Source organism: Sorex fumeus, unplaced genomic scaffold (assembly GCF_029834395.1).
Source record: "Sorex fumeus unplaced genomic scaffold, SorFum_2.1 ptg000044l, whole genome shotgun sequence".
NCBI classification, from domain to species: Eukaryota; Metazoa; Chordata; class Mammalia; order Eulipotyphla; family Soricidae; genus Sorex; species Sorex fumeus.
In genome coordinates this window covers 10,933,837-10,946,701 of record NW_026606101.1, presented here as the reverse complement: position 1 = coordinate 10,946,701, position 12,865 = coordinate 10,933,837, and the positions used below count along the sequence as shown (strand labels likewise).

At 43.7% G+C, this 12,865-nt stretch overlaps 1 protein-coding gene across 1 annotated transcript in view; it reads right to left on the bottom strand.

The window, feature by feature from the left end:
- Nucleotides 1–12,865, bottom strand: part of TRPC4AP (transient receptor potential cation channel subfamily C member 4 associated protein) — a 74,909-nt gene that overhangs the window by 24,188 nt on the left and 37,856 nt on the right. Inside the window, exons 6-8 of the mRNA XM_056121749.1 lie at nt 10,046–10,174; nt 4,898–5,105; nt 66–251 (exon numbers count right to left, since the gene is read on the bottom strand). Of these exons, the coding sequence (XP_055977724.1) occupies nt 66–251; nt 4,898–5,105; nt 10,046–10,174 (523 nt within the window). The remainder of the gene's footprint in view (nt 1–65; nt 252–4,897; nt 5,106–10,045; nt 10,175–12,865) is intronic.

The window sequence follows — 12,865 nt, the reverse complement described above, 5'->3', positions numbered from 1 at the left end:
AGTGTAAGGAGACGAAACAAGAGTTGCCTCCCGTCGCCCAAAGGAAAGCATCCCTCCCCAAGTACCTTGATTGTGTTCGGACTCCTCATTCGCCACTCGCATCAGGGCATCGAGCACCAAAGCGTTGTCGAGCCACGTGTACCACTCCTCCAGGTCCTGCAGGAAGCTGGCTGTGCCCGTTGACTCTGACACCTTTCGAGTTGCCAGTTTGCAAAGCCGCTCAACGAAGCCAGGGATGCTGAGAAGGGCCGCTGCCAGGGAGAGAAGAGGGAATTTTCAAAATGGAGGCCAGCCCTTAAGCCCTCAACAAACAAGTAGCTCCTCCCCCCACATGGCATGGGGGTGGGGGGTGGGGTGGGGGGTGTGAGCCAGGAGGGCCTTGTAAAATGAAACGTCAAGCCAAGGCAAAGAGTATTAAAGCTACAGAAACATATTCATCTGAGCAGGTGCTGAAAGACAGGTTCTCCTATCCTCTGGGTGGGGTGGGGGGAATACAAACAAGAATAACCTTCATGCCTAAAATCTGTCTTGGAGCCAGGAGGTCCATTTCAAGTAACTGACCCTAAGGAGATGATCAAATAGCAGAGATATTATGAAGATGTTCACTGATATAGTTTCTATGGGAGCAAAATGGTGGTGATAACTGCGTGTCCATTAATAGCACAATACTAAGTATGATGCATCTACCCAATGGAATACACAGATATAAAGAATGATGACACATTTAATAGGGACAAAAAAATTTCAATATTTAGAACCATTGAATATATTGTTTATCTGCCCTGCCATATAGCTTTTTGGTAGCTAAAAACCTACTCATTGATAAATTATTCTTGCTTAAGCAGATTTTAGGAAAATTGTGTATGAATCTCTTTTGGTCATAACAGTAGATGAATCATGTGAAATAAAATATTTTGTTTTTATTGCCATATTGCCAACGCATGGAGCTAGGTAGGAGTAAGTCCTGAGCACAACAGGCTGTGACCCAAAAGCAAAAAAAGAAGAGGAAAAGAAAAGTGGGCTTGGAAGTGCTCCATTAATTAAAGAACTGACTATAATATACTGATCGCTGAGGAGATGGGTGGTACTGGTTTAATTTATTTATTTCTGTTTTGGATTCGGGGGACCATATGCAGCACGGGCTGAGGCTTCCTGGCCGTGCTCAGGAGAGACCCCTGGTGGTGCTTGAGGATCAAGGCAGGCACCTGAACCCACATATGCAGCTCTTATTTCCGGCACTTTGCAAACAGATGTGTGAAGGCAATCGATACTAACAGGATAAAAATAATCTGCAAGAACAAATTTATTTAATGAGAAACTAAAAGACTACGGTTATTTAGTGCCTCAGCACAGACATGCATCATGAGCCTTCTACACCCTCAGTTTCCTCAGCTACACAATGAAGGTATTAAGCTCTCTTTTTATTTTATTTTATTTTTTGTTTGTTTGTTTGAGCCACACACAGTGATGCTCGGGAATCACTTCTGGCAGGCTGAGGGGATCATATGGGGTACCAGGGATCGAACCCAGGTCGGCTGTCTGCAAGGCCAAGTGCCTTACCTGCTGTATGATCATTCTAGCCCACAATCTCTAGTTTATACTGCTGTTTCAAGGACTAAAAATAACCATTTATAGCAGTTAGGACAATGTTTACCATGAACTTAAAAATGTAAACTTAACAACTGTGTATATATGTGTACGTTAAACTTGCTTTGAAGCATAATTTAATATCAAATCCACTTTTTTTTTTTTTTAAAAAAAATGCCTCTTGAGATGACTAAAATGAGGATGCCTCAAACATTCTAAGAAAGAAAGGGGGAGGCGAGGATGAAAAGTCTGTGCAGAGTAAGAGAGGTCTCTGCTCTACGGCTCAGGAAGGAAAACAGGCCTGGAGAGAAAACACTGAATGAGGGTCCAGACTGTTCACACACTTATTATTACATGAGATTGAAACACAGAAATGATATTCTTCTGACCTACAGTGCGGGTACGACAATTTAGTGTCTGTACCGAGCTGAGGACATTAGCAGAGTTTGTGAAGGATTCAGATCAAGAATGGGTGGGGTGGGGTGGTGCCGGTCAGTGCTCGAGGCTCGGTGCGTTGGCCCAGGGACTCTGCATACCCACACTGGGCTTGAGAAACAGTTGTGTTTTCAAAGCAGCCCCTAAGCATAGTTGGGTGTGGCCCCAAAACATAATGTAAAACAAAATGTAATGTAAAAACATTTATTTCACATGATTCACTACTGTTATGACCAAATGAGATTCATACCCAATTTCCTAAAGTCTGCTTAAACAAGAATAATTTATCAATGAATAGGTTTTTAGCTATCAAAAAGCTATATGGCAGGGCAGATTAAACAAACAATATATTCACATGGTTCTAAAAATCAGAGAATATGTGAAATATGGGGGGTCATGCGATAGTTCAGTGGGTAGGGCATTTGCCTGGCACGTGACTGACCCAGGTTCGATCCCCAGTACCACATACAGCCCTCTGAGCATGCCAGGAATGAGATGTGAGCGTAGAGGCAGAAGTAAGCCCTGAGTAGCACTGACTGTGGCCCAGAAGCCAACCACGCAAACAAGAATATGTGAAACAATACACAAAAACATCCCACTTCTACCCCTTGCCCCTACCACCCTTCTTCAATCTTTGGTCTGACCACAGGGAAGGTCTAAGCAGAAGCAGATGCCGCAGTAACTAAAATTTGTAATTTTACAAAATTGAATCTACACTGGTTTTTGTTTCTGTCTGAGCTCTTAGCTGGTCTGCAAACAATTTCTCCTACTTTCCCCATTCTGCAGGTAAAAGGCTGAAGAACGTCGCTCTACCCAATTACCAGCCTCCCTGACACGTAACCACTTTCAGATTCCTTAATGCACTAGTGTATGAGTGTAGGATGACATTGCTTTGTCCTTTCTCCACAAGGAGCTTAGGTTTATCTGGTTACACATATGAGTGAATAAATTATTTTGATTTCATTCCTCTAACCATACCTTAAAAAACAAAAAACCATACTATATAACTTAAAAAAAAATTTATTTTTTGCTTTTTGGGTCACACCCAGCAATGCACAGGAGTTACTCCTGGCTTTGCACTCAGAAATTACTCGTGGCGGTGCTTGGGATACTGGGAATCGAACCAGGGCCAGCCATGTGCAAGGCAAACACCCTGCTCTCTGTACAATCATTCCAGCCCCAAAGAACTTTTTTTTCAAATCATTACTGTATCTCTGAGATTTTTCTCTATCACTATAGATTACCCCAGTTATTTTCTCAAAAGTTATACAATTTAAAAAAAGTTATGCAATCTTCTATTAAGGAAGTATTCTATAAAGTAGTCTCTCAGCTCATGAACTGCAAGATCTCTTGCAGTCACTTGTTATTACAATGTTGCAATGTATAATCTTATATATACTCTTGTTTATCCTTGTTTATACCTTGTACATCCTCTCCTAGATAAACACTCTACATATATGTATAGGATAAAAGTTGAGATAAGGCTTGGTAAATTAAAAGGTATATGTATCTGGAACTCTCTAATAAATAATGGTCCTGAACCTTTTTTTTATTTAAAAAAAAATTTTTTTTTATGTAGGAGTACTGCTATTTATTCAGCCACTGATTAGCTGATTGAATTGTGCATAAACTCCACCTTACTTTTTTTTTTCATTTTTTATAATTTTATTTATTGAATCACCGCGAGAGCAGTTACAAAGCTTTTGGGTCTAAGTCTCGGTCATACAATGAAACACCCGTACCTTCACCAGTACCCATTCTCCACCACCAAAAACCCCAGTATACCCCCATCCCAAACCTTCCCCCTACCTGTGGGGTAGATGATTTCCACATTACTCTCTCTCTGCTTTGATCACATTCAATATTTTGGCACGAGACCCACCATTATTATTTGAGATTTTACCCCAACACTCAGATCTGCTGAAATGGCAACAGCAGACAATTTGTGTTCTATTGCTGGTTATGAATAACATATGATGTCACGTGACTGCAGTAAGGCCATGTGATTTTGAAATTCTGAAATTTTAACACTTAAATCTGGAGGGATTTCTGCCAAAAGTCACTGGGTTTCGAGATTTGCTCCCAAGTCTCTGGGATCATGGCCGTTGAGCAGCTTGATCAGGAGCCAGAGAGGCCGTTCGTGGCGATGACTTGGGGTCTCGTTGGGGTGGGAAAGACAGGACTGGCTCCACCCCTATCCCGTGAGGCCCAACAAGTTTCATCACTGAGGGCCCAGACCTGACTGTCCAAAGGCCTCTGGAGAATGACGGCCACCGAGCCGCCAGCGGGGAGCAGGCGGAGGGACAACACCCTTTCCCCACAGGGGTGGCCCAGCAACAGTAACCTACTGCAGGATGCGGACGCATTTCTGCCAAAAGCCGCTGGGTTTCGAGATTTGTTTCTGAGTCTCTGGGATCAAGGCCGTGAAGCAGCTTGATCAGGAGCCAGAGAGGCCATTTGTGGGCGATGACTTGGGGTCTCGTTGGGGTGGGGAGGACAGGCCTGGCTCCCCTCCATCCCGTGAGGCCCAACAGGTCCTGAACCCTTTTAAATCTATTTCAGATTGTAGATTTGGCTCCCCCAGAGACAAGTTTTACATACCCTAAAAAAAAAGTTATGCAATCTGCTATAAGGGACTATTCTATAAAGTAGTCTCTTACAGTTGATGAACTGCAAGATCTCTTGCAGTCACTTGTTATTACAATGTTGCAATGTATAACCATGTACTCTTGTTTATCCTTATTTATACCTTGTACATCCTCTCCTAGATATATCTCTACATATATGTAGCTCTTTACAGCTATTAGAAGAACTAGATGGCTCAGGAAACAGTATGAATAGTAATCTGAAATTTCTAACAATTCAGACACTTTACCTTGGTTGATTTCGGCTGCAGAGGGCCCCAAGCCCAAGCTCTTCTTCTGTTGAGCATTTTTGGCAAGAAGTGTATGTTTGTCATCATTGCCCGTATCCATCTCGGAAATGGTGACAGCCAGAATCCGGCAGAAATTCGCAAGCTGCTGCTGATCAAAATTGGATACTAAGGAGCTCAGATTGGGGACTTCATCTAGTCGAATCATTTCCTATAGAAGACACAAATAAAACAATCCCATGGTCCTATTCATTTGTGACTGGATGTGGTCTTCTGTATTCCTCTAAGAACAAGGTCTAGCAGGTATAACACTTAGGTTCAAATTCCAGCTCTGCAATTTAAAACTGTCCGACCTTAGGTAAGTTAAGTCTTGGTTTAATAGTCGAAATATTAAACACTTTGAGCACCACCGTTCTTCTCTTCTAACATGGCTCACCTGGCTTATTTTACCTACTTTTGGGGTTTGTTTTGGAGTCACACCTAGTGGTCCTCAAGGCTGATTCCTGGCTGGGCTCATGTATGTGGTGTCAGGGATCGAACCTAGGTTGGCTATGTGCAAGGCAAGAGCCTTACCCGCTGCACAATATCTCAGGCCCAATTTTATTAAAGTAAAGGCCCTCCCGTTGATCTTCGATTTGCTCGAGCGGGCCCAGTAACGTCTCCATTGGAGACTTTGTTGTTACTGTGTTTGGCATATCAAATACATCACGGGTAGCTTGCCGGGCTCTGCCGTGTGGGCGAGATACTCTCGGTAGCTTGCTGGGCTCTCTGAGAGAGGCGGAGGAATCGAACTCGGGTCGGCCATGTTGGCTGTGTGCAAGGCAAACGCTCTACCGCTGTGCTATCGCTCCAGCCCAATTTTTTTATTATTATTATTATTATTATTATTGTTTTAAAAAATGTTTAAAAGCCTACCACTCAAGTTTTATCAATCATAAGTTGCCATTCTCACCATATCTTCTTTTTTCCTTTTGGTTCCTGGGCCACACCTGGCTGTGCTTCAAGATCACTCTGGAAATGCTCAGGAGGCCATGTGCGGTGCTGGGGTTTAACTGCCACTGTCTGTGGACAAGGAAAGCACCTCACCCGCAATCCACCTCTCCAGTCCCCTTATTTCATTTTAAAAAAATGAAATATTGATGGGCGAGGTGCCAGCATGCTCACTAGCCTTTTGAACTGTCTCCTCCGGCCCCTGAATGTCAGCTCTTACTACTTTCAGTCCACCAGTTCCTTCCATCTTAGTTCAGTGTGTGGGTTACGTACCAGGCCCACCATCCTCCAGTTTCACTTATGTCATTCTTAAATTTCCATTTAACAGTACATACAAGTAGCATGTACAAAGCAAAACATATGTGCCTCTCCTCTCACACTTCTGTCTCTCAATCAGAGATTACTGTCCTGATCTGTAACAGATCAGAACTTAAATTTATCACATGCCTAATTTGAATCTGCTCATTTTTTTTTTTTTTATAAAAATGGTGTAACAGACAAGAGTCTTCTGAAACTGGCTTCTACTGATCCCTAGGATTTGGCCAGGTTTTCGCTAGCCTAGTCGATGGCAATACTCATTCATTTCCACTACTTCAGAATTTCCTGCTGTTTGAAAAGATGACATTTATCCATTCTCCTGTTGATGGATCAGAAACTGAGTTTCAGCTCTGTTTTTACACTGAAACAATGATGCATCTGTTTCTTGAAGCATGTCTTCTGTGACAGTGCCCAAGAATAATTTCCATCAAATCCAATAAGGACACCTTGGCAACTATAAAAATTCATGTACAAATAAAAAGCCCAAATGTCCTCAAACCATTCCCTTTATCTTTCTCAAGCTAGCTCAGAGATTCACTAAATGGTGTCACAGACCTCTTAGCTTCAACTTAGTGTTTTCAGATCTAAGATTCAGGGTTCTGGGACTGAGCTGCCTGCAAATGTGCCTTGGGAAAGGTTAAAGTGACCCAGGCCATGAGACTAATGCCTCAGCCCTTGGTGCAGTGCGTCTCTAGGTGCTGGGCCACAGGGTATGTGCGTGCACAACTATGAGACAACAGCAAAGCAGGTAAATAAACTATGCTGGTCGAAAAGCTTGAACTGGAGAAATGGTACAGGCATGTGGTCAAGCTAGGTTCAATCTCCAGCACCCTGAGTCTGACAGGAGTGATCCTAAGCACAGAGCCTGGAATCAGCCCAGTCTGAGAAGAGCTGTGTTTGTCCAAAGATTTTATATCAGAAAAAAGCAAAGGAGGGTGGTAGGGAGGGAAGGAGGGAGGAAGGGAGAAGGGAGGGAGGGAGGGATGGAGGGAGGGAGGGAGGGAGGGAGGGAGGGAAGGAGGAAGGAAGGAAGGAAGGAAGGAAGGAAGGAAGGAAGGAAGGACGGACAAAGTTCCAGCTGCACAGACTTTTCCCAATGATGCACATTTGCAGCAGCACTGTGGTCTTGACGTTCCCATCCGTAATTATCACTGAAGCTAATAAGCCTCTGATTGTGGATTTATGGACCAGGTGTTAAACTGTTGTGAAATGCTTGTTTGTATCACTGCCCATTTCTCTACTGGCCTTTTTTGTAAGCACATGTATATATGCTGCTTTGTAAGAATTTTTGGTAAATTTCAAAAGCCGATTCTTTGTGAGTTGAATAGGGGAAAAATCCCATGTTCCCCCCCCCCCTTTTTTTTTTTGCTTATTTTGGGTCACACCCGGCATTGCACAGGGGTTACTCCTGGCTCATGCACTCAGGAATTACTCCTGGCGGTGCTCGGAGGACCATATGGGATGCTGGGACTCGAACCTGGGTCGGCCGTGTGCAAGGCAAACGCCCTACCCGCTGTACTGTTGCTCCAGCCATGCTCCCCTTTCACAGGGCACTGCGGACTGCTGTGTGTCCTGCAGTGAGAGAACATCTCCACCTCTGTCAGCATGGAGAGGATAGGTGAGAGGGAATGGGAGGGGGGCAAGGCAGGACAGTTGCTGGGGACAGCCCAATTCCAGGCTAAAACTGCCCTAGAGTCTGGAGTTCCTACTTGGCAAATTTTCTCTCACACACAGACCAGAGCACACAATTACTGGGAAAAATAATAGAGCTTTTTTTTTTTTTAATCTATGAGCACAAAGGGTCAGTGTGAGATGTACACATATCTCCAATGTGCTCCTGAGGACAATGGGCTGCTTGTGCATCCTCAGCCTCCAGGACAAACAGGGCCTGTGGGAAGTGCAGCACAACGATGGAAACGCAAGCTGTGATTCAAGGCGCAGGGACACCCTTTCTCTCACCACAGCAGTTGCGGTAGAGGCTGCTCCAGGAGGACGAAGTAACCTGCCACCAATATGGAGGCACAACAGGGATGGGGAGTGTGAGCACAGGAGCCCAGCCAGGTCACAGCAGAAGTTTAATACGTTGTCTTGCGGGGGTCTACGGCTTCATTTCTCTGAGTTCAGAGAGTTCTTGGAGAGTATTTTCATATCAATCAGAGTTTTGGTTTGAAGCATGCTCTGGCCCCTTGGATGTCTATCTTATGACCAGAGAACAAGATTTTAGTGCTCATAACTATATGTCCTGTGTCAGTATCAATTATATTTTAACTGTTGAAGACTAATTTAAAAAATTGAGGCAGATTTAATAAGCGGAAAGTGGTAGGAAAATGGAATCACTTTCAAAGGATACATTAATATAGGAATACTGAAAAGATCTTGCATCATAATACGAAGCAGTGAGGGCAATTTGACTTCAGCATATAGCATTAGTCATCACATTCAGTTCATGAAGTCAAATGAATTTATAAGTTTTTATCAAATTGATTTGAATTTATATATACATATGGGCTTTAGCATCATGTTAAAATCCATCAAGAAAAGGAGTATAATCTATTTTGTATATTTGTATGCACTTAAATAACACCAAAAATAATGCTAGGAATATGGAAGACTGTTCCTTTTGGTGGTGCTGAGGGACTCCTCTCACCTTGGTACCTTGGGTCTCGTCCAGAGCCCCTGCATGCAAAGCACTTGCTCTGGCCCTCTGAGTCATTTCCCTAACCCCAGGGTTTATTTCCCTAAGAAGAGCTCTGTGGAACAGGGCTAAGAGAGTGACAGAGCACAGGCGCCACACACCCTAAGCTTTTTTTTTTTTTTTTCTGATTTTTGGGTCACACCTGGCAATGCACAAGAGTTACTCCTGGCTCTGCACTCCTGGTTGTAGCTCAGGGGACCATATGGGATGCTGGGAATCGAACCTGGGTCCACTGCGTGCAAGGCAAACGCCCTACCCGCTGTGCTATCACTCCAGCCCCACACCCTAAGCTTCAAGTCCTGGCACTGCAATGGTCTCTCAGCACAATCAGGGGGTGCTCTAGAGCATAGAGACAGGATGAGTACCTGAATATTGCTTGGTGAGACCACCCTCCCCCCACCAGAAAAGAACACTGGGGAATGGGAAGTAGCTTAGTAAAGCATATTTTCTCATGCGTGAGGAACTAGGTTAGCTTTTCAGCACCAAAAAAAAAAAAAAAAGTTAAAAAATTTCAGGCTGGAGAGAGAGTACTGGAGGCAAGGCATTTGCCTTACATGCAGACAATCCTGGTTAATACCCAGGAGACAGCATATTCCATCTGCCAGCACCACCATGGGTCACAATCCCCGAACACTGCAGGGTGCTACCACCCTCTATCCCTGTCCCCAAATCTCAAAACAGAACCTGGCCAAATAGTACAGAAGTTAAGATACTTGCCTTAATGAGCCTGACCCCAATTTGATTCCCCAGCACCCCATGCTCCCTCCCCCAACCAGGCACCACAGAGTGTGTGTGATCTCAAAGCACAGAACTGGGAGTAAGTAACTGCCAAGCACAGAGCTGCCATGTGATCCCCAAGACAAAATGAAACATGAAAAGAGTTCTACAGGGCCAGAGAGAGAATAATAGCATAAGTGTTAAGGTGCTTTTCTTGCTTACAGCCAACCGCTGTTCTATCCCTGGCAACACACAGTTCCCCCAAGCACCTCTAGGAGCAGCCTCCAACCACCACCAGGTACAGCCAGCTCCCCCAATCCAAACACACACACACACACACACACACACACACACGTTTCTACTTGATTCAGTTTTGAGATTACCATATCCAACTGTCTGAGACCAACTGGCTGGTAGAGGATATAACTTACCTTTTTAACACCCAAAATATCTTCAATGAGGGTTGCTGTTTGTAAGAATGTCTTTTTACTTGTCATCAGAGTGAAAAGGAAGATCACAAAGTCATTCTTTTCTGCCAGACGCTTTGTAACTCCTTCAGTCTAACAAAAGGGAGAAGAGAGAAAAGGCAGTATACGTTACAACCACCAAATAAGCTTCAAGGAACAAGAAACCCCTCACAAGTACAAAAACTAAGGAATCAACACCAGATCCCAGCAAAAGAGTGTGAGAGAGCATGTATGAATGAAAATTGTCCCTTGCAAAAAGACACACCAGAAAAGCTGCATTCTTCTACAGAAGGTAAGTTTTGGCTCAGGCCTTAAATCCTGAATATTATTTTGTATATCAATCTTTTCTTTCTGGGGAGGGGGACAGTGCCAGGAAACAAATCCAGAGCCTTACACGTGCTGGGCAACTGCTCCACTGCTGGCCACCCCCACGGTTAATCATAGGTTCCTGACCCAGTATCTATCTAGTATGTAATTCTGAGGCTATAAATCAGCATTCAGAATGCTAATCTGTTGTTGTTATTGTTGTTTTGGGCTAGGTCAAGAAACCTCAAGACTTACTTCTGACTCTGTCCCCAGGGATCACTCCTGATAATGCTTAGGGGACCATTTGTGATGCCAAGGATGAAATCACATGTGAGGCACTCATCCTACCCGCTGTACTATCTCTTCAACCCAAATAGGCCAAGTTTTGTCATATGGTACTTCCTAAAAACTGGAGTTTAAATGTCCTTAGAAGGGACTGTTTACTTCAGGTTAGTCACAATTTACAGAGTTCTCCACTTCAAATAGTTGTTTTCTGCCTGATCCCTCGAGTCACTGTTGTTTACAACAGTAAAAGTCCTTGGTTCTTGTCCAACCTGGAATCCAACCAGATCTGCACAGAGTTAAACTGTTAGACTCAGTTTTCTGTGCTTTGTATCTCTTTTTTAAATCGAATTCTGTCTTACTGGGGTTTCAATGAATAACAGGTGTCTTTACCCCTAACCTACAAAACTATTAACTATATAGATATGGCTAAAGAGAGTCATATAAAAGTCTTTTTGTTTTTCCCCAGTGAGGACAACTTTTTACTGGTTTCAGTTTTGAGAATAATAGCACATTTCAATTTATTTTTATCAGTCTGTGCCTACCCTGGTGATTCTTGAGCTCCTGGATCCTAGCTAGGCTGAAATGAGATGTGCTTTGTGTATTAAAAAATACAAGGAGTTTCTGGACACATTTACAACCATGCGACATCTCATACTCTATAGCAATGGTATACCAGGAGTAGCACACCACATTGGATGGGGTGTAAAGTAGAAGGCAATTAATCTCAATTAAAAAAAAAAATTAGGGGTTGAAGCGATAGTACAGCAGGTAGAGCATTTGCCTTGCATGTGGCTGAGCCAGCATCCCATATGGTCCCCCGAGCACTGCCAGGAATAATTATGTTATAATAATATATTATAATAATATTATATTAATATTATTTTACATTATAAAATATAAAGGTAAAGGCCCTCCTGTTGATCGTCGATTTGCTTGAGCGGGCCCAGTAACGTCTCCATTGGAGACTTTGTTGTTACTGTGTTTGGCATATCGAGTACTCTCGGTAGCTTGCCGGGCTCTCCGAGAGGGGCTGAGGAATTGAACTCAGGTCGGCCATGTTGGCCGCTTGTAAGGCGAATGCCCTACCGCTGTGCTATCTCTCCACCACATAAAATATAAAATAATTATAATAATATTATATTATAATAAACCAGGAGTAATCCTGTGCATTGCTGGGTGATGCAAAGAAAAAAAAATATTAGCACACAAGGCTCAATCTGTAACAACATGCTAGTAATCTCTTATATAAGGATTTAATGGCTCCAGGCTGAGATACAACAATCGTCACACACTTTCTTCTAAAAAAACTTTTTTGGATCATATTTACATTTTTAGTGGATTATTCACAACAAGCAATATAAAAGAAATTATTTATGGCCTGCTATTGGGGCAGGCTTGGGTGGTGGTTGGGAAAATTTGAAATATTGGTGGTGGGAAGGTATAACCATGGTGGGATTGGTGTTGGAATATTGAATATAATAAATTATTGTGAAAAACTAAAAAAAAAAAACCACAAGAAGCAGGAGAGATAATACAGCTAAGACACTTCCCTTAAATGTGGCTAACCTTGGGGGTATGGTGCCGCCAGCAGGTCAATCTATACCTGTGATGCGAGTGCAACAGCAGCCTGATGGTGCCTTCAGACTTCCAGATACCCCCAAATTGCTGCTGTGCCTTTGGCCAGACCCCAAAAACTTGGGGCAAAGTTTACCAAGAAAGTAAACGGCCAAAAGTTAGGTATGTGGGAAACACACCCACAAACCACCTCCGGCTCAGCTATATAATTGCAGGCATGTCCTCTCTGGTTCCTGATTGAACTGCTTAATGGTCATGATCCCAGAGACTCAGAAACAAATCTCGAAACGCAGCGGCTTTTGGCAGAAATGCGTCCAGTCCCTGCAGTAGGTTACTGGTGCTGGGCCAACCCAGGTGGGAATAGGTTTCGTGCCTTGGCCTGTTCCCCCTGGCGACCCAGTGGCTGCCATCCTTCAGAGGCCACTGGACAGTCAGGTTTGGGCCCCCAGTGACGAGACACGCAGGGCCTCACGGGATAGGGGTGGAGCTGGTCCTGTCTTCCCCACCCCAACGAGACCCCAAGTCATCGCCCATGAACGGCCTCTCTGGCTCCTAATCAAGCTGCTCAACGGCCATGGTCCCAGAGACTCAGGAGCAAATCTTGAAACCCAGTGGCTT